Raw genomic sequence first — 23,539 nt, forward strand, 5'->3', positions numbered from 1 at the left:
TTTAACTTTAATAATTATAATAAAAATAATTTTGAACCCATTTACCTTAGACTGGATTAAGGGAATTTTTTTGACTATTTCATATAAACTGTTATAATTTCTTATTTACTTTTTGTATTCTATAATTTTTTTATCTGTAGTAACTAATATCACAGTAATCTGAAGCTGACAGAATTTTAAACTATCTATGATTAAAAAAAAATGACTGCAACCAATGAACAAACAAGGTTTTCTTTTGATTGTTGTTACTTAATTACTCTTTTTTGTAAAATTTAGTCATGTAATCATTTTTTGACTCATAATTATGTAATGATTCTCTGTTTTAATCATGTATTATGGCAAAAAAATAAATAAATAAATGTAAGAGGAGAAAAGTTAAAATAAGTTTGTGGAAAAAAGAAGATAAAATTTTAAATTGTGCAAAACAGTTAATGAAGTTCAACAATATTGTTGCTTATGTTTCTATACATAAAAAAAATTATGATACAAGTTTACAACAATAATTCAATATGTATCAAACGTTTGAAATCACATAATTACATTGTTTGTTAATTGATATTAATATGAAATTTTTCCACAATTGCTTAATTACAGAGCATTTTTTTTATGCACTGACTGCACAAATTTATAATTTTTAGTAGAAATTTAATTTTAAAATCATCTAAAATAAAGAATAACGCTAATTTAAAAATTTGATGGCAAAAAAAGGTTTTTTAAATATTAAAAATTTAGGATAGAATGCAAAAGTGTATGCAAGACTGTTAACATAATCTAAAAATTACTCAGATCCAAAAAAAAACAGTAGAGAAACAAATGGGTTACAAAAAAAAAATTACTATTATACATGTATAGATGCTATAACATGCTATGCAGGAAGACAACAGATTCATTCTAGTAAATAAAATGCTATAAAAGAAATCCTACATAAAAACAACAATAGTTACACCCACTTACCTAAATGCAACATTACTGGCATCAATAATTATAGGACGAAGGCCAGTTTTTCTACCAGTACAATGACCATCAGGAACCCAAACATTTGTACCAATGTCTTCTAGTAAATTATCTTTACGTTTAGATGCCAATGTAGTAGTTGTAATATTTCTGAACGGAGTGACCCCAGTTATAGTAACCCTAGCATTTGAAGTAGTAGCAGTACTTTTATAACTAATTTCAGGAAAATTAATTCTAATCCTACTTTGTGGTATAAAATGCGCAGGACGTGTATAAACAAAATTTGGTGCAATGTTTGTACTTAATGAAACTGTTTTTGCAGGATTAGATGAAGAGAGTTTAGTTATACACATATTTTGATATGTCTCACAGCTACTATTTCTATTTGCGATATTTACAATATTAGAAGTAGATTTACTAGTAATTTGTTTTGAGAACTGTAAATTTGAAGAACATTCTGCTTTATTACTCTTTCTTATTATGCTTTCTAATGGTGAATTAATAGCAATATCATTGGATATTAAACTATCTTTATTCATCTTTTTCAATTTTTTACTTTTCCACATTTTTTTACTTTTACTGTTATATTTAAACTTTGCTTTTTCTACTTTCTTCATTTTATTTTTAATTTTTTTTTGCTTGCTTTTTTTTCCATTATCAGTAAAAGTATTGTTGTCTGGATCATCATCATTTTCTGAAATAAGAATAATTTCATCAGGTTCACTATCAAAATCCATTTCTATAACAGATGCATCATCTTTAAGTGATTCATTATTTAAATCACAATTTAATTTTTGGGTGACATCACCATTATTTTCCTTGTTACAAACAGTTCCAGAATTCTTATTTTTTTCAACAGGAACAGATATATTTTTTTCTTCATTACACGTACTATTAACAATATTATTACAATTAAACAAAAAACTAGTTCCAATATCTGATTTCGAATGAACTTTTCTTTTTGCCGATGATAATTTTAATGCAAATATATTATTTTTATTATTATCAACTTTTTCTTCATTTGGTAATAAAATAACATCATCTTCAACACATTTATCAATCCCTGACAATTCTCCTGTTACTGAAAGAACTTCCTCAGAATCTTTATTTTTTTTATTGTTATCGTCGTCATCATTATCCGAACAAATAACTACATCGTCCTGGTCATCACAATTACCAACATTATTATTACATTCTGCAATCAGAATAGTATTAGATGGTAATTTATTATTTTTAGTTGAACCCTTACTATCTATATTACTATTACACTCATCTAAATTAATTACTGTCCTTTCATCAATTTTAGAATTTAATGAAAGAGAAGATGGCTTATTACTATTATTAACAGTCAGTGTATTTACAGATGTTCTACTTTCAACTGTAACCGTATCATCTAAATCAACAATTTCAATACCACCACTTTTACTATTACCAGGGGCCACTGTCAATAGATTCGCTGATGTCAGTTTTCTTATTACTTTAGGTGAAGTTTCAGGTGTAATTGTATCATCGAGAGATATCAATTCGTTCTCTGTTAATTTTGCATTTTCTAATTTTCTTTTTTTTCTTCTTATCCTAGTACTATCGATTTTATTACTTCTTAACGAAGACAAAGTATTACTACAATTAATCAATAAATTTTCTTGCTGCTGCTGCTGCTGCTTACATGTTTTATTATTGAAAATGTTATCTTTTACCAGAAGATTGAAATAGTTCTGTAATATAACCTAAACATAAAAAAAATTAAAAAATAAGAAATTAAACTTATATAATTATTAATATAAAGTAGTGATGAATAGATTTAGCTTATATCAAAAATCAGTAAGTAAAATAGAATACAAAAAACATTAAATAATGGACAATCGATGTCCTCATAAAAACACCTAGTGTTAATTATTTCTACAGAAATATTTTTAATATTTTGCAGCTTATTTTGAGCATCCACTTTGCAGCACTAATTTCAATTAATGTTTGAGAAACCATGATCAGAATTAACTGAATGGTTGAGGGTGAATTAAATGAAAGCTTCTTCTTAGTGGTTTATATTAGCACATCCATAGCTTATATAATTCCTAACTAGGAATTCAACAAAATCCAAAATGTTACTATCTTAGACAAATGCATCTACATTTGAATTATCAAACAAGTTTTCATATCAGTAACATTAGACCTAACATATTTAAAATGAATAACTGAACTGTAATATATGATGACAGCCATCTATTTTTTGATATAAATATCAAAAGTAAGGTACCACAAGCTTACTGATAAATGTACGGCTAGAAAGGGTTCACGAACTCTCTAACCTATGACAAACAAATACTAAACTAAACTATTTTTTTTTTTATCAGTTTTACAAAATAACCAAATTTACTTTGCAAAGACTACTATTTCTACTGAATTCCAGTTATAGATTTCAATTTCTTGACAAAGATAAAATGCAGACAAAGTAGAAGTATATTTTGATGCCATAAGATAAACATACATAAACTTACAAATATTAAGTTCAACATTAATGCATTCATATACAGCATATTGAATTTTTTCTTTTTTAAAAATGATTTTTTATAATAAGACTTATAATTGAGAATCCAATCTTCTAATTTTTTGATAACAATACTTTATTACGAAATAAACAGTCTGAACACAACCTATATTGTGAATTAACTCAATTTTTACCTTTTAAAACTCTCCTGACTAGAATGTTTGCCATTAAACATCATGACCAACTAAGCAAGCATCATTTTTACATCAGTTAAAGTTCATTATAATTTCTACTGAAATTACCTGCCTCTCTTTGTTACAATGCATTCTTATTATCTATTTGTTTATAACTGTATTAAATAATTTAAAAAAATAATCATTACTATAGCATCACCTACATGATTTCAAAATAAAAATATACTCATATCTAAGCTTTGGTTTATGAAAAATTATTAAAAATCATATTAAAAAAAAGTAAAATAAAAAGTAATGAAGTGTGGATATTTAAGTTATAAATATTATACTTTTGTTCAAATCCAGAATTCTAGGTGCTTGAAAATGCATACAGACAATCAAATGAACTCATAATAAAACTTACAACATGAATCAGCACTTAACTGGCTATCACATCCAAAGAAGGGATTTATCCATGGTAAAGGTTAAGAGGATGATCAATCCATGGAGGAACTGCCAACATCTTGTATGAAAAGATATTTTGCAACTGTCCAAGACTAGTGGTGCAATAAAGCACTTATTTATCCTCCTACTGAAGTTTGTTTAAAGTAATAATTTATTTCAGTATGCTACTTATCATCAAACAGAATAGAAACTGATAAAAATCTGATGGTTATAGTTCATCACTTGGCTTTCTCCATTCTTTTATATTTTAAGTATGAATGCATTGAAAAGTGTGAAAATGGAGAAGCCTAATTGTGAATACAAGGCAGTATCTATAATTGGTACCACCTTAGTAAAGAAGATACCTGATTTTTACAGGTATGGAAAATTATACTTGAATGTGTAAAAAAAAATTAAACACAAATGAGTGACAGCATCTAAAAATTTTTGTAAATTTCATCCTTCTTTGCCCTCTGGAAAGGATCCACATTCAAACAACTAATACTCAATCCCGGGGGGTGTCCCTCTGACTTAACAGGCCTCCCCACCTACTGACTAAGTTCGACATGACAGGTCAGCCTACTTTACTTTTACGAGTACATTTACAGAATATAAAAATGTTTTGAAAATCTTGTTAAAATTAGTTTTTTTTACACAGCATAAAATGATGCAAAACAAAAACACATGATAAATACCTAGTGTAAGAAGTTGGTATGAGAAGTTAAGAGAAGTCACAGGACCATTATGGGTGAAAAAAACTGATTTTAGGGTTTTTGTCCTTTTGAATTTTATTTGTCTTTAGGGTTAATGTGATACCAAATTTACACAATTCAACATTGATTTTTTTTATGAAGTCATTTTGTACAGATTACTAATTTGTAGAATATAAAATTCATAAATTTTTTGTGTCATGTAAAACTATGTACAGTGTTGTTTTTCAATTTGGCCATACTTTTTCCATGTAGTTATATTATTGTTTTACTGACCTCAATTTCTTTTGAGAAACCATTTCTGTGCTTTTAATTCTAGTTTCCTTTATGAAGAGAGTTTGTGAAGTGATAATTTTTAAATTGTGTATTTTGTGAAGTGTTAAAGTGCTGTCTTTTCTTTTTTGAACTTATATTCTTTTAAAAAAAGCTCAAAATTTGTTTAAAACCAAATTAAAAAAAGAAAGCCAATCTTCACAGGTGTTCCTAGACAAGTAAAATATTTTAAACTTGGTGAGAGAATTTCAGATTAAGGCCAATATAGTATAAAAGCAGTACATCTCCTGATATTAATATAAAAAAAGAGAGCTCATCAAAAAAGACGGGCTCATCATCTAGTAATAAAATTAATGAAAACAAAAATAACATTAATGACTGTAATGACATCCTAAATCTCTAAAAACTGGAATGTTTACATTCAGAAATGGGACTTTGCAAAAAATGAAAAGGTTCTCCGTGTTTTTCCAAGTAACAGGTTAAGTATTACTATCAATATTAAATGTAAGGATTGTACCTTTGAAGTCTTAAGAAATAACAGTGAAATTTTACTCAACAATAAGGAAGAAATAAATAAATATACATACATTTTATGTATTTCTGTACATTGAAAAGGGCGAAGAAGCCACAAGAACATTTTGTGGTGTTATAAATATGCCCAAGCCTACAAAAGTATAATTGAAATATAACACGTATACAGTATTACAACAGTATAATTTGTAATGCAGTAAAAAATGTATACTAAAAATGTATAATTTGCAGGCTGTATACAAGAAATGATGGTTGTAGAGATTAACTGCAGTCTTTGATGGATCACGTTGCCATGATGCAACGAGAATCTTCTCTGAATGGTGTTGTAACTACCACAGCAGAGAATAATGGTTGTAAACACAAACAAAATAATGGTCTTTAAAATAAAATAGAAATTAGGTCAATATCTGTTTAGTTCCTGAGAAAAATGTACCTAAAATTAGGGAAATTATCATAGAAGATAGGGTCCCACAACTTCCCTTAGAGCAAATAACACGGATCAGCGAGTTGATTGAATGGAGAAGATATTGTCAAATTTATTATCAAGTACAAAATTGACAGGTGCCTATATATCACAGGCTGTTAGAAGAAATAGAAAATTTTTACCACAACAGTTCAAAAGAAAATTTACTGTTTGCCAAAAACAATATTTTCATTCTGGGCTGCGGCCTGCTTGTGCTTACAGAGAAAAAATCTCAAACAGCCCCTGTTCTAATTTTATCCAGTAAATGCTTAGCAAGAGATGTAGATCTAACTGTTCAACAAGGCGTGAAGTTGTTTCAAAACCAGAAATTATACAATATAATAAATAAATGGGTGAATTGATACATCCGATATGATGATACATAATTGGATGAAAGAAACTCTGTGTTACTGGAAGAAGGTTACATTTAATGTTATGGGTAGAAGAGCATCTCAATTTGTACATTTTGTATAAAGAACATAATGCTGGTACAAAGATTAAATCACGTCTTCCTTTCATGATAAATGTCATTCAAACATTGGGAAATGAATGGTTGCGAATGAAAAGTGTTCTGCAAGATCCTCATGGTTCCCCTGGATTGAGAAAGCTGCCAGAAGGAAAGGAATCAAGCTGTTGTGTTTGTACCACAGAAGGGAGGAAAAGAACATTAAGAACTGTCTCTGCAACTGCTGCAACAAAGGATTACACAGTGAATGCTTTCTGAAGCCTATGTGTTTAATTGTCAAGAATTAGTAAAATTCACATGTAAATATTGTATATAATTCAGTATTTTTTTTTATTCGTAAAATAGAAACTACTTTTTAAGAAAAAGTATTTTACTTTCTTGGTATTCTGCTGGACCAATATAGTGTACTGGAAGTATGTTTACCATTAAGACATTTGATTAAGTGAGAAATTTTTCATTATTTTGGCATGCTTACATTTTTTGTTGTTGTCAATTTTAGTAAAGGTTTACATTTTTTTAAAAAATGGGTTGAGATTTATGAATGATACCAGCTGAAAACACCTGAGGTTTTAAGGATTAAACTTCATAAACTGAGGTTTATATGCAGAAAAACACAACTTGTGATTAAACATATGATATTGTCAATAAATATAATTATTTAGTTAATACAAATAACATACTTTACCTCAGCTTGATGAAAATTAGCGCGATTATTAGGTGGTGGCAAAGGTAACAATAATATTTCACATGTTCGATCTTCTTTACGGGTTGGTCCAATTACTGCTCTTACATGACACAATTGTTGAAGTGATGCTGATGCAGTGCCAAGTAATAAAGTGCTACTATCAACCGGAACGAATAACCCCGTATGAGTAACCGCCATTTTCTGTGCACAAACAACTGACTAAAAACAAAATTAATAATGCTATTAAAAAATTTTAATTGCCAGATACTAACTAAATGGCACTCACAATATCTTAATTTATAATGCAGAGCACAAAACCTGGCTGTTAATTAGTGGTTATAGCATTAAAAACGCATACAAAAATTTGTTGCTAAAATTGTATCTTAATAAGTAATATTGATGAAATTTCACCTTTAATTTTAGACTAGACATCACACACATAGTTTTTAATGTAAAATTCTGATAATAATCGCATTATCATTTCAAATGTAATATTGTACTTTTGACATGTGGTGTAATTACATGTGATAGTATTTTATCAATTAACTAATCATGCTGGATAAATATTTTAGAATGAATTTTTTTTTATGTTGACAATGCGATCAGATGCATCAAAGATATTAAATATTCATTGCTAATGCACACTCTTATATTGTTATAACTGATTAAAATGTTCAACATTTTAATCAGTTAAAATGTTGACCATTTTAACTGTTTCTATTGGGCAATTTAATTTAAAGATTGAGATAATTGGACATATCAAAACTAATGTAAAATTACTTAAAGGAATCTATTTCACTTTATTTTCACATGATTACCAATAATACTTTTATTTTTTATTCTACTATTTCGGGAAGTGGAAACTTGAATGAGGTTTTTGTGATATGTTAGTTTGTGTATCTGTTTCACTGTAACTACAGAAAACTGAATTGATTTTTTTTCAAACAACCAGAACAATTAAATGTTAGCCATGAAATATATCAAGTTAATATTACTTGGTTACTTATGAATATATAAAAAAATAAAACCATCTATACCAAATAATCAAAATGTAATTTAAAATCATATCACTTATGATAAAAAAGTATATCTAAAATCAGTGTAAATTATTTAGAGAAAACAATTAAAAAATAAAACATTTTATTAAAAAGTAATATCTAATAAAACATTTTTATTAGATATATTCAAATTTTCCAATACTAATTTTAATTAGAATTAATAATTGGAAAAATGTCACAATTTTAATATTTTTAATAAATTTTTTTAATGCGGTTTTTAAAATTAACTTTTTTATATGTACAATTGTTTCACATTGATGTTTTTGCATATCATATTTATCTATTGGAATATCAGAGCTAGAATGAATAAAGTAATAGTAAAGAAAAACCTAACAACGATGTGTTTATTGAAACTATAAAAAAAAATGTCAACAGAAATGCTGTAGTATGAGTGAGGAGTGGGTGCTGTGTAAGGAGAAAGTAATTTACCTATAAAGGCTGAAACAATTTTCTTCAGATGGGAAGAAATTTAGTAATATCAGTGGATGCAAAGAAGAGAACTGATAAAAAACTAATAAAATTTAAAAACTAAAAGAATATATATCTCAAAAACTTTTCATTAACATTCTCCCATTATTTTTTAATTTTTCATACATACATTATCATTTATTAGACAATTTGACAGTATTGTAAGCCGTTATGAATTACTATGCATTCAGATCAGTGGATATGATAATTAAATATTCATTCTTTTAAGCAATCAAATACATGTAAATTTCTTTGTCTTTTAAATTAAAAACGATTGTTCTAACTAGAAAAAAACAAGAGATAAATGTTAAAAAACATGACTACCAAAAAAAAAGCTCTTTAATAAAGGAGTATAATTTTTTTTCTAATTTTTTGTTATTATATATATATATATATATAATATATATATATCCTATGACACTCCCAGTAATATGAGGATTCCAATGTGCAGGATCATACATCTAAAGCAGTTCAGCCATTGAGCTACTACAATAAATTCAAACAAACATACACCCTAAATACCTTGCACCTTTTTGGGCAGTCGTGTAAAAACATTAAAAAGACAACTTCACACATATGAGACATGAGGTTTTCAAATCGTTCAGATGAGAGTTATTCAAAAACTAATCACTCAGGGGATGCATTACGAAGTTCTCCCAGAACTTTCATAACCTATTCTACTCGTGAAAATAATGTAAAAAGTTCATATAAATTTGCAAGTTACAGATAGCAAAAGATTTTGCTAGTAACTACCCTGGTGAAATGAAGTCATACTGAAATTTTTGGGATGTTAATCGAGGGGCAGAATTGGTGATTTCTTATGGTTTTTGACCTGAAAAATCAAATAAAATAGAAGTCCAAGAACCATATCTGCAGTAGTTTTTGAGAAATTTGGGTTGAAAAACGAGAAATTTGGGTTGAAAAACAATAAATTGGGGTAAAACCCGTTTTTTATGTTTGAAGTATAATAACTTTAAGGGAAATAAATACATAAAACTTTAAGAGTACATTAACTGCATTTGTCAGAAAATGTACTTATTTAATGTAGACAAAAACCAAATTTTTTTTGGTGATGTAAGAAAGTTGTAAAAACAAAATTAACTGCTAAAAATTGCTAAAATTAAAAAAAAAACTGGAAATTACACAATTGTAAAATAAAAATTACTAGATAATTTTTTTTTATCAATGACAGAAATACAATAAACTACTTAAAAAAATTATTTTAAAGTTTGTAATAAAATACTTTTATCCACAACGTACAATACTGTATTAGTATTTAAATCATTCTGTAAGTTATATTAAGTATAATGGGTACTATGAACTGTGCTATTTTGTTAGGAAAGGTTTTCTGTGAATTTTGGTTCGAAAGTGATCAGTTTGCCATTGAAGTAATGCTGTACTTATTTTCAACAAAAGAATATGCTGATATGATATTCATCTTTGTATGTAAGCATAGTAATGCTACAGTAGAATTTGAAATAAATTTTGTGTGTTTTATGATTCCAGATCACAAAACACTTAGTGTGACTTTTCACAATCTTTTCAGTACCTACTATTGGTACCATCTAAGAACTGTCTGTCCAACATGACGCTGTTATTGATAAAATTATTGTTGATGCAGTTCAGCACAGTCCAGGTGTCAGTACAAGACATCTTTAAGCGGATCGAAGTTTGACATTCGATGATCCTATCAAACGGCTAGTTACACATTTACATCTAGGAGACAAGTCTGCTTTGCTAGCAGTTCTGCTACTGGTGGAATACAAATCGCAAACTCTACAAGTATATTTTGTTTACCGATGTGGCAATTGCCTCATTGGTAAACAATATGTATGTTGTCAACAACATACTCAATCAGCATACATGGGCAGAGGTACATCTTGATGAAACGTGAGAAGGCAATTTTCAACACTGATTTAGCATCAATGTATGATGTGGCCTTCTTCAAAATCAGGTGTTTGGACCATTCATATTACCTGGCTGCTGAAGTCTACTTGCACTTCCTTGTGGCTGCAGTTGACTGCAGCCACTTGAAGATGTTCTTCTAGCACTGATATGCAAAGTATACTTCTAGCACAAGATGCACCTCCCCACTTCTCTTGTGCCGTTTCCACCCACTCACTTACTTAAATCATCATTTCTCTGAGAAATGTTATCAGTTGACCTTTAGATTTTTATCTGGGGTTAGATGAAATATATTGTGTACAAAATAAAAATGAATTCTCATGAGGAATTAATTGTTTGGATGCAACTGAGCAACTGAAGGACAGCTCTGAAGAACTAGAAAGAGCAACAAAAGCAGCACAGAAGTGTTCAAAGAAATGTATTGAAAATTGTAGACTCATTTTTTATCAAATAATATAAAATTATATGTATAATGCACTTTGATTTGATAAACTGTTTCTAAATAAAATTCAAATTTTTCTAAATTTCCGTTTTATTCAACTTACCTTAGACCACTTTTTTTCAGAATTAAATTCTCTATGATGTTTGTTTAACGTTTTATGTATTTATTACCCATTTAATAAAGTTATTGTTTCTCAAACATAAAAACAGGGGTTTTAACCCAATTTACTGGTTTCCACCTCAGATTAATAAAAAAACTACAGTAGATACAGTTCTGGGACCTATTTTATTTCTCTCAGGTCAAGAGCCATAAGAATTACTAATTCTGTCCCATAATTAATATCCCAAAAATTTCAATATTACCTATTTAAACGAGAGTAGCTGAAATCCAAATGAAATCTTTCACTAACCGCAACTCGCAAATGAGGCGTTTTAGGACATATATTTAAACTTTTCCCATTATTTTCACTAGTAGAATAGATTACAAAAGTCCCATGAGAACTTTGTGATGCACCCTCTGTGTGTGTGTGTGTGTGTACATATATATACACACACACATCTAAATTGTTTCAGCTGCTGAGGTGGAATAAACATAGACACATCCTAAATACATTACACACTCCTTTTTGGGCAGCCATGTAAAAGTTATGGTAAAAATATTACAACAGCAACAGCTGAAATATATTTGTATAATATCACCTTAAATATAATTGCAATAAAGTAACAATATTTTTATAATTATACAAAGAAATATGAGCAAAAAAATTAATTTGCTGTCTGACACAAATTGTTTTAAAAGCAAAGGATATGAAATAATCTGCATGCTGTAAATAACAACTGGCTATATAACAGCAATAGATTTAGAAGTTTATTCAGAAACCAATGAAACTTTTCAGAACATCCATTTAGAAAATACCAAACTGAAAAATTATTTAATATAAGTTTAAAGCAGTTAGGCCCACGCGCAAGATTATTCTAAAACCAGATAAGCAATGTAAACAGATGATGAATGTTTATACTAGCATTTGTAATATTCGTATTTATATTTTATATTTGTATTTTCTATAAAAATCCATACAGTTGATCCCTACAATGTCCTATGTTTTAACTATGAATATCTATTATTAGATATTCCGATGAATGATTACCAATCCATATCATAAAAAAAAGAACAAATTTCAATTACAAGAACTACATTTGAAATGTAGTAATGTAAAAGATTTAATGATGTAAATAATAAATATTACTACATCTTTTAGATGTAGTAATATTTAGATTACATTTAAAATGTAATCTAAATATTAAAGCTTCTTTTTGCAATAACAAATTCAATTAGTTATACATAAAAAAAAATATTTTTTTTGGGATACAACATTTGGTAATGATCTTTGACACTGAATCAAGCAACAAATTGTTTAACTGGAGGATAATCTAGTTCGAGGAATCACAGTTTGTGTAGACCTACTTCAAAACAAACTAGCATAGACATTTCAACTCTCTAAATACAAAAACAGATTTATACGTGACCTTTTATACAATATTTAGTTACTCCTGAAAATGGTACAGTTGATATAGAAAAAGCACACCAGGCTAGACTAACTGAGGAATATATACTATTAATATACCATATAAACTAATATAGACTGAATTACTTTTTTCTTTTTCCTGTTTAGCCTCCGGGAATTACCGTTCAGGTATTACTTCAGAAGATGAATGAGGATGATATATATGACTGTAAATAAAGTATAGTCTTGTACAGTCTCAATTCGACCACCACTAGACCAACCTGGTGGGTTAATATATACAGAGTTTTATGAAGGTAAAAAGGCACTGACCTTTCCCACATTAATATATTTAGTCAAAACAAAACATTTACTACTAAATTAAACAATTACAGTAAATAAAAGTATTGCATTTGCATTTTACTACATTAAAAAGTTTATAAGCCATCTGGAAAAAAAAAGTAACCTTTTTTTTTCTACACATTAAACATATACTGGGTGAGAAACTTAAAACAGTACCAAGCCAGCTTAAACTGCAGTTATGAGTGTTACCTTTAATACTGCTGCTAACTACTAGCACCACTGTTAGTTGTGTATATTACTTACTCTCTATTGTTGTAATTATAAATTATTCATGCTTCAGAGCTGTTTAGCTTTGTTCTTTGCAGTGGTGCTTTTCTAAAATGCCTTATTTGATCAGCGAAAGGGTAGCTTATTAATGGAAACTTATGTGCATTCTGGATCCTTTTCATGAAACTTATCAAATATTCGCAGAAAAATTTCTAAATGCCATCCCAGCAAAAAGAAGCATACATGATTTGGTTAAAAAGTGAAAGATCCCATATAATGGGATCGGTTTCAAATACAAAATGAAACAGGTGACCTGAGGACTCCCAGACCATATTCAAAGAAGAATTTCTATCAGTCCAAAAAAATCTATACATAAGTAATTAAAACAAAGTGGTGTAAAATATCCATCTCACTAGAAGATTCTTCACAAATTAAAAATCAGAAACAAAATGTAAACTGTGACTGGCTTCTCAAAAACAGTTTCAATGAACAGATAGACCACATGCTGCATTGCATTTCACATCAGAAGAGGCGTGATTTCATTTATCTAGGTAAATTAATTTGCACACCAAATATTAAATGAATGAAATACTCAACACATGTTTGAGTGTCCACTGCACAATGAGAAAATCAGTATATGGGTACGATGTGCTGTTTCTGGTAATTGTATAGTTGGTCTATCAATATAGTAATATATCTCCAAAGAATTCTAAAAATAATTAACACATTGTGAAGAAGAGGATGGCTTCTGCAAACAAGATAGAACATGTCACAAATCCAACAATACACTAGCGTGTGTTCATCAGGCTTTTACAGAAGAATGAACTGTGAGGGATCTGAATTTCCTAGATTTGTCTAGTTGTGATTTTTTCCTTCGAGGCTGTTTGAAAGAAAGAATTTATGAATCAAATCCTCACATTATTGATGAAATGAAGCCAAACGAGAAATTGACGGCATCTGACAGCAACACTTTGCATAGATGACAGATACTTAATATGATCACTCTAGCACAAAAGAGCATTGCTGAGCATGGCACTCATTTCAAACGTTTTATTTATTTTTATTTTAACGTTTTATTTTTCATTTCTTTCATAAAATGTTACTCATTGCAACTCTGTTTAGCCTATAGCATTTTGGTATTAAGTTGCTCACCAAGTACTATTCAAAACTAAAAAAAACTGAAGACTTGAAAATTATTAAATTATCTTAGTACACATGATATTTCCTGGGTTTAATTCAGATTAAAATCTGATCATTGACACTCCCATTAGTTAAATACTTTCTCAAATGGCAATATTTTATTTGGAAAAAAAGGATTAATACAAAATTTACCCACTAACTTGAAGAAGGTATTTAACTACCTCCAAAGTGAAAATGGCTAAAAAAAAAAAAAAAAAAAAAAAAAAAAAAAAAAAAAAAAAAAAAAAGGTTTTTACAAATTTATTTTAAGAATTTGATTTTAAGAAAATGTTTTTCAAAAATTTGTAAATTGTGTTTTTTTATATATTTTATAAGGGACAAAACAAGCACCAGTAACATTTTCTTGTCCAATCACAATAGAAATATAGAATTAAATCTCTACATTCACTATTCTAACGAAAAAAAATTGCTATGTAAAGTTATTATACACAATTTTATGTTTATAGATAAAACCATTCTGGATATATAATGAAGAGCAACAGAAATGTATATAACAGAATTTTAAAATTATGACTTTCTTTTCTTTTTTTTTTTTTAATATAAAGAGAACTTCAAAATGTTACAAAAAAAATTTATTTAAATTCAGGGGGCCTTTTTTATCTTACAATACTGTCCCCTCCTTTTTTAGATTTTATAACAATTTTGGGAATTTAAAAAATATTTTTGATTTAACTATTACAAACTATACACAATGCTTTCAACAAGGATATTAATGTTTATGTATAATAAATATTCTATAATAATACAATTTTTGTGCATAGCACAAAGTATTGATACATAGAACGTGCAAACATCAAACACAGACAAACCACCAGTCATATCTCTGAGTATATGAGGATAATATTTTCCTCAATGGATGCAGTTATTTGTTATAACTATATACTATTTCTCTGCAGCCAATGGATCTTTTCACTTATGCATTTTGAATGTTTTACTTTTTTTATAACGGCTAAAAAAATATACTCGTTCCATCATAAAAATAATATAAATATTAAATTCAAAATAAATAAATTTAGTTATTCACGCAACAAATAAACATTAAGTTTTAATATATTATAAAAATATAACAACCACACTAAAGCTGACTGCCGTATCATAGAATTAAGGCATAATAAAAAAGATCCATGGCAACAGATTCTTAACTCCAATAATGTTACTTCAACATTAAAAAGCTTTGGCAACATTGTGGAGGCATCTTATACATAAGATGTCAAATATAATAAGAAAAAATATGGATATGGTCAATGCCATTATCCATTCCATGCATAGAACATACAGCTAGATAATGATAATGTGCATTACCAGACAATATGTATGTTCTATAACTAATGTACCTTCTACACATACAGACTGACAGTTGTAAGAATCAGCCTGTGTTCTGGGTCAGAAGGCTTAACTGCATCTCAGAAAATATACATTAAAGGACATTCAAACCAACTTTCATACAAATTACATAATGAAATTATAAACCTTATTTTCACCAGAATAATTAATTATCAACAAAAATAAGAATATTCTGCTCACACTATTTACTCTTGTATAAAATGTACTATGTTCACGATGACTAGAGATAAACAAAACGCTTAAAAATTTTACTTCAATTATAATAATGACTGGCATGGAGAAAAAAATGCGTTTAATATACATATATATGTATTTTTTTGTGTAAATTTTTAATACAGCATGTACCTAAAGTAGATGTTGACTTTCCCATCCTCCTTTTCACAATATTTGCAAATATTACTTCATGTGGGTGTTGAATATAATTCTTAGCGCTGTTAATGCAGCAACACTGATTTTTATCATGTATGATTTCAATTAATCTCAAATAACTGCAATCATTTGAACACTTACATTTCATTTTTAAATAAACCATCACAAAAAGAATTCAACTGGGGATGAACAGAGGCTGTAAGGAGCCTGTTGAAAATTGTGTACTAAAAAATTTTACCAAATGGATCTGCTATTGCCTTTCTCTTGTAATATGAGAGACAGCAACATTCTGTTGCAACCAACTGAACTATTCCTTGTTCCTTCAACTCCAAAAATTCAATATATTGCAGGATAATAAAGAGAAAATGTATGGGAGTGAAGATTTGTCAAAAAAAACACTTAACAGGAATACACCTAGTAGTACTTATACTATTTAAATTAGAAAGTGTCCCCCTAAAGAGAAGGACACCTGGTACAGGGAGCTCCAATAAAATTTATTATTTTCTGTTTAATCAAGCATAATGATACCTATTGACTTTTAAGTACATTAATGAGAAGAAAATACAGCTTTGAACAGAACTATTACACATGAAATAATAAAAATACTACATGCAATACAAAAATTCTTGGATGACATAGAAGAAAGATTTCTTCTATGATTTTATTATTTCTTCATAGATTATAAAGATTAAATCTAATCTTTATATACTTACTTATTTGCTTTTTTTTTTAATCCTTTGTCTGGCTAGGAGTTTATTTTCTACACTTCTGATTACTGAATAATAAATTATCCCCATTGACTTAAATTCAACATTACAGTGCACTACATTCCATATAAAAATTTTTCTTTAACCTACAGTACTTTCTGTGACATCTAAATGTTACATCAAAAGAAGTTGCAGCATTAATTTCCAACATTATTATGAACAAAAATAATTGAAAATAATCCTTAATAGGTCTGAAAAAAAATTATTATTTAGCTTTAAAGTTAAATATAAATAAATAATAGTCATCTACAGCTTGTGCTTACTGATGCTACCAGTAAATTGTTTGTACTTTCTGAATATTTAACTTCAAAAATGATGACTCATGTAGAATGTGTGCAGAAGTTTCAAAAGTTAACTGACAATCTTGAATTGTATTAAGACATCAACTGTGAAACTGGATTTGGTTAATTAAGTATTAAAGCATAATAATTGAAAAGTTGTATTAGAAATTAGTATAGCTTATATCCACTTAAGAAGATTGGTTCAAGAAATTACTAAATGTACCTACTACAACACAGTACTTATTACTAATTTACAAATCATAAAATATATTACTACTACCAATAACCAACTTACTTCCACATCGACACAACTTTGATGCTGAAAATTTAATAGTATTTTTGAAATACCCGCAAAATAAACTTTATTGTTGTATAAAGATTTGTTGTACATTATAGGCTTGATTTTTTTGTTATTTTCAATAGTATTCTGCCTTGTTTTGAAATAAATAAAAAAATTTTGAAAACTGTTAATAGAATTTTTTACTTGAAATGATTTACTCGACTTAATTGTTGGTCCTAGAAAAAATATAAAAAATGCATGTCGTATGTATTAAAAAATTTAATTTTTAGTTTAATGTAAAATTATAAAAGAGTACGCAAAAATATTTTTTAAATTAAAAAAATAATTCAATATTCAGTCTTATTAAAAATTAATAAAAAGGTTAATTAAATTAAGTAAGAGAATTTTTAAGTTTTAATTGTGTTATAGGCAAACAAAGAATAACCACCACGTTGGCTGCTGCAAGTACAGTACCGTTTTAAGGAAAGACCCAATGTGTCCTTTAATTTCATAAAATCAAATAAATGATAAAGTAATTTCATATGAGAATATGAACAATTATTACTGTACCATGAGAGTATAACAGTTTGCTTGGAGTTAAATTTAAGGAGACCTTATCCTTCGGCCCACTTAAATGAACAGGTCAACCATCTTTTAATTAGACTGTTAGGCTGTTCAAGAAAATGCACACACAGCATGCAATGCCGAGAGGAACTCACCCCTGCCACTTCATATGGCACACAATTTTCAGTTTTACACAACCAATTTTAGTCAGAATTACACAAAATGCAGAATCTAAGCCTTGAAATAAAGATGAACTCCCTTCCTAAAATGCAGCTACTTTCCACAATTCTGATAGAATTAATACAAACAAAATAAATAATGAAAATGGAGCTCAAAAAAAACCACCTTGCTGACAATGAATAGAATTCAAAAATAATTTAAAGCAGCAGTTTCCAATATTATACAACTTGCTCTTTCTCTCTTTTTAAGCGAGGGGAAAATTTATCGATCATAGAACCAGAATGACTACTAAAAAACACTAATTGTTACTTTCTAATTTCAACATACAACAGTAAACTCATTTAATTAGACAATGTTCTGAAGGTTTCAATGGTTTTCTGTTTATAACAATAAATAGAAAATAATTCTGTTACAGATTATAACCTCGACTCTTTTATATAAATTCTTTTATCGGATTAATAAATAACCTTTCAGCCATTAAATTTAGAAACACAGTTTTATAGCAAAGTAACAATGGAACCGAAATCAGTAAGCAATATATGCAAAGGCTAAATACAGGCCTACCATACCTATAAAGTGAAATGTGAATAAAATATTAAATAAAGTGGGTCAAGTGAGTATGAGATATAATATATATATATATATATATTGATCATAGAGTGTTGCTTAATTTGTTTTTGAATTTTCATGAGTAAAGAATTACTAGAAAACTGGGAGAATTTTACAACCTTTTCAAATGTTTTATGCCAGATTTATCTGGGCTTAAGCAAGAAGGAACTGTCAGTAATTAACAGTACGTAACTAAAGAATGATTAGCAACATAATACATTGTCTATGAACAGTTACAATCTATTTAATACCTGATGTTATTCAATATTCCATTAGTTTTCATAAAAGATAAAATTAAAGAATAAAAAATAAATTATAATGCTGAGAATTAGAGTAGGTATGAAATTGTTCAACATTTCTTGCGATTTATTAAAACATCTGTAATGTAAGTAATGTTATGGGTTATTTATAGCATTTGAAAAAAAAAAACTATTATTCAAAACATTATGAAAAAACTGGCAAAAAGTGTGTAATGTTAAATATTAACATTAATATTCTATGCAATTACCGATACACCTAATTTCATTAAATTAAATTACTGCAACATATGTATTTTAGACACCTCTGAAACATTTTCCAATTCGAAAGTGATTTTAATTTAAACAAATTTTCAATCTCCATGCTGAATAATACTTTTCAGTGTGTTTCGATAAAACTAATCACCCATCCATTAGATAATTGTCAACTATTATACATCCACTTTTGATTGTTTCTAACTTAAATATCTATTATAAATTGGTAAAAATGATAAAATTTATATCAGAATGATAAGATTCAGCTATTTCATTGTCAGTATACATCTGTTATCTGCAAGTCCATTTTAATTAGTTCTCTACCTGGTATACACCTGCAATTTCCATTTAATGTGTAAAATCATGGCTTTTTGTAGTTACAATGCTGCTCTTTTGCTTGCGATGACTGCAAGTAATAGTGATTTCACAGGATGAATAAAAACTAATCAATTTCTAGTTCACATTCAGATATATTGTCCATGTGGAACTCCACAAAATGAGGAAAACGAATGGTAAACAGCATATGTTAAACAAAAATGTTAGTCATCATTTCACGAGTTCATTTAAAAAAATACAATTAAAAATCATAATTTAATATATAAAAAATTAGGATCCTGTTGTAACAACTCAACAGGATTTATTGTGCAGTTATAAATATGAAAGAAGGCATTTATCGAGTGGAGTCTTACCTACGTGAAATCTAGAGCCATCATGTAAAATAGTGTGAAATTGGAAAGTCCTGGCAAGATAATTCATGATGAGGCAAAAAGCAACAGAAGAAAGTGTAATCAGGGACAAATAATTCAGAGTAAATGGGTGTTTGGAGGAATTGAGCATGGAAAACATAAGAGATATTATTTAACATTTTCAAGAAACATATTCATATCGGTAACACAATAATCAGTGTTTATATATAGTGTTCATATAATAATCTAAATATGAAAGATTTCATTTATCTGACATATATACCATACTTATCCACTTAAGCCTCACAGGCTGTTTTTAAGATTAATGAAAAAGAAAATCTTTAGAATATTACATCTGCAGCTAGGTACTTAAAAAAATTGAAGATTTGGAATTAGTATATAATAAACAACACTCAATTTCAGATTTTTTTATTGAAGTTATTATAAATGGTTAAATAACTATTTACAATTGCTATGCTTTCCAGTTAATCATCTTCTTCAATTTTGTACCCATTTTCAGAGTTTTTGTCCTCATCTTCCATCCCATCAGAATTATATTGTTTGAAACTGAACTCTTAATTTAAAGTTTCTAATCACTAGCTCTGAAGATATAATTTCCCTTGCAGTCTATATTCATTCAGATGAAGGGGGAGATAGTCTTTTAATTCGTTCAGAAAGTGTAAATGAATGATTATTTGCCATCCAGAAGAATAAAATTCATCCAAATGTCTTTAAAAGGTTGAAGCTTGAAAAGGGAGAAGAGTCAATCCTCCTGAATAATTAATAATTTTTCATTTTTTTCAATAATGAATTTTTAATTTTTTCAGTTAATGTCCCTGAAAGCTATCAAGGAAAAGCATAGATTTTTCCTTTTGCAAGCTTTTGAGTCTACTAAACCAAATCAATTTCAAACATTCATCAATTTTCAATAGATTAAACAATTATCCGCTTGGGAAATTTTCTTGGCCTAAGTCTTTTGCTTGAAAAAAGCAAAATGAGGAAGTTTTGTTCAAGCTGCTAAAATGGCAAGCATAACTGTATACCTTTGTTTCTCATAACACCAGTTTGAATAGGAACAATTCTTTCACCAAACTTAATACTGAATTCTATGGCATTTCAAAGTATACAAGGCGTTTTGATCAGAGTTACTCATTTGTGATAGTTTGAAATTTAATTTTTTGCACAAGCCAATAATAATCGCTGAAATTCTATTAAGGTTTTCATCTGGCAATCTCTGACAAATGCTGGTCTGTCTTCTTATAGTCAACCAGATCTACACACATTTTTGAAACCAACCTCTGCTAACTATAAAATTCTAATAGCGAAGCTATTAGTTTTTCCTTTATAAGGCACATCACTGTGGAAACACTTTTCCCATATTTCTTTAATATACAAAGATATTTCTTGATCTAATTCAGGGAATTTTCCACAGTTTGGCCTTTCTGAAGAAGCACTGAGCAATAAATCCTTTTTCTTTTATCAATCTCAAATACAAGACTCATTGACGTCATATTTTTTAAAGGCTGCATTACAGATAATTTCAACCTGTAATGCAACTTTTAATTTTTTGGCAAGAATAAATTCAAAAGTTTTTTTTTTTGTTTGAAAATATAACTTTTAACCAAAAGGTATTTAAAAAAAAAGAAAGGAGTGACATCCTTACAAGTTTGAAATTAACTGTATACTGAAAGGTTAATGAAAAGCATAAAAGAAGTTCACTTGAAATGAATAAAACTAAAAACTGGATTATATTATATTTTCAGAAATTAATTTTTCACTCTACGTATTTTGTTACAGAATGAAGAACTAACAATAGACATAACAATATTAACCCTTGTACTATTCCTGTAGTAGCAGAGGCAGAGGAATAATAATCAAATATAATAGATTGTTCATGCAGTAATAATCATTCATCATTATGATTCGAATAAGACCTTGTACCCTGAAATTTTAAACTGGAAATCATGAAAAATGCTTTAGGACTTTTGCGAATAAATACAGTAACTTTGTTGATCTGGAGATTGGTCTTATATAAACTATTTAGAGGTTATGATATGAAGTCTGGTTTTAAGTGCTTCGATTTGTGAAGTGGAAAAACATTGTTTTAAAGGGCGTTCACTGAAATTTCTCAACTAAACAGAATTTACTACCAGTCACTTAAGTCTAATCAGACTAACAGCAAGTTCAACTTTGTTATTATTATAACTTTCAAAATTATTTAAAGAAAAAAGTAGTTTCATAATATATTTTGATTTGAAAAGAATCATACATGGATTTTAAAATAATAAGACAACTACTACCTACAGAAATATACATTCCTACTATATCAATTAGTAACAACTGCAACAAAATATAACATAGTTGAATAAATGGAAAACCAGTTATTCACATTGTTTCAGAAACAAATTAAAACCTGACAATGAATCATATTCTGATGACAAAAAAAACTGCTTTCCATGCTCAATAAATAACTACCTACCACTACTGATTTTACAAAGTTTACATTTTGTTTCTTTAGATTCGCTCTTAGATTCCTCAGACTGTAATATACAGTCTAACCATCTTTATAACCAGTGAAAAGTACTTTAGAACTGGATTCTCTAAAAGATTCACTAACCTTAATTCTAACAGGGACCTAAGTGAATACAGATCTAAACAAACCTGATATCTATTATGAAAACAAAAAATTACATAGAATAAACTGAAATTAATGATCTATTTAGTAAACAATGCAATGTGGATAGATTAGACAAACTAATAATAGATAACAAATATTTTGTAATATGGTATAAAAACAAATTTAGCATCAGTAATACATGGTGATTACAAAAGATTCACTAGATTTTAAAAATCTATATTTAAAAAAGTAGTACACATAAAAATATGTATGATACAAGAAAATAAACAGAAATTGTCCAAGTTTCTGGTTACGTTTAAAGTGGTCGCCAACAGTAGCAGCACATGCTCAGCTTCTAAAATGGAATCTATGCAGTATGAAAAATGTTTATCTGTTGTTACTGTGCAGTGTTTATTCCAGTGACTGTTCTGGTGTTTAGTGACGAGGCAACATCTTACTTGGGGGTGGAAAGATGAATTGCCATAACATCAGAATATGGGGTACTGAACGTGAATGTAATTCCTCAAAACTTAAATGTTTTTTGCGCAATTTCTAAAACAAAGGTGTATGGACTGTTTTTCTTCTTGGAGAATACTGTGATAGGTATTTCAACTGATAATTGAATCCAATAATTTGGTATTGCAACAAGATGGGCAGCCTTACCACACTGGCATGCTGAAGTACAAGACTTCCTGAACAAAGAACTCCTGCACTGTTGGATTGGGTGATGTACCCACCGGGTTGGTCTAGTGGTGAACACGTCTTCCCAAATCAGCTGATTTGGAAGTCGAGAGTTCCAGCGTTCAAGTCCTAGTAAAGCCAGTTATTTTTACACGGATTTGAATGCTAGATCGTGGATACCGGTGTTCTTTGGTGGTTGGGTTTCAATTAACCACACATCTCAGGAATGGTCGAACTGAGACCGTACAAGACTACACTTTATTTACACTCATACATATCATCCTCTGAAGTATTATCTGAACGGTAGTTACCGGAGGCTAA

General features: G+C 28.5%; 1 protein-coding gene across 7 annotated transcripts in view; it reads right to left on the reverse strand.

Moving 5' to 3' along the window:
• LOC142326324 (uncharacterized) overlaps positions 1 to 23,539 on the reverse strand; it is an 86,007-nt gene that overhangs the window by 52,282 nt on the left and 10,186 nt on the right. For 3 of the 7 annotated variants that reach the window (XR_012756759.1, XM_075368732.1, XM_075368730.1), the window contains exons 2-4: positions 17,385 to 17,605; positions 7,185 to 7,403; positions 955 to 2,681 (exon numbers count right to left, since the gene is read on the reverse strand). Coding sequence is in view for 6 of the 7 variants with exons in the window: in XM_075368732.1 (XP_075224847.1) it covers positions 955 to 2,681; positions 7,185 to 7,403; positions 17,385 to 17,480 (2,042 nt within the window). In the remaining variant the exon portion in view is untranslated. Of the gene's footprint in view, positions 1 to 954; positions 2,682 to 7,184; positions 7,404 to 16,754; positions 16,916 to 17,384; positions 17,606 to 23,539 lie in introns of all 7 variants that reach the window. The other 4 variants (XM_075368735.1, XM_075368731.1, XM_075368733.1 and 1 more) reach the window with 4 other exon arrangements.

Source organism: Lycorma delicatula, chromosome 6, assembly GCF_047948215.1.
Source record: "Lycorma delicatula isolate Av1 chromosome 6, ASM4794821v1, whole genome shotgun sequence".
Lineage (NCBI taxonomy): Eukaryota > Metazoa > Arthropoda > Insecta > Hemiptera > Fulgoridae > Lycorma > Lycorma delicatula.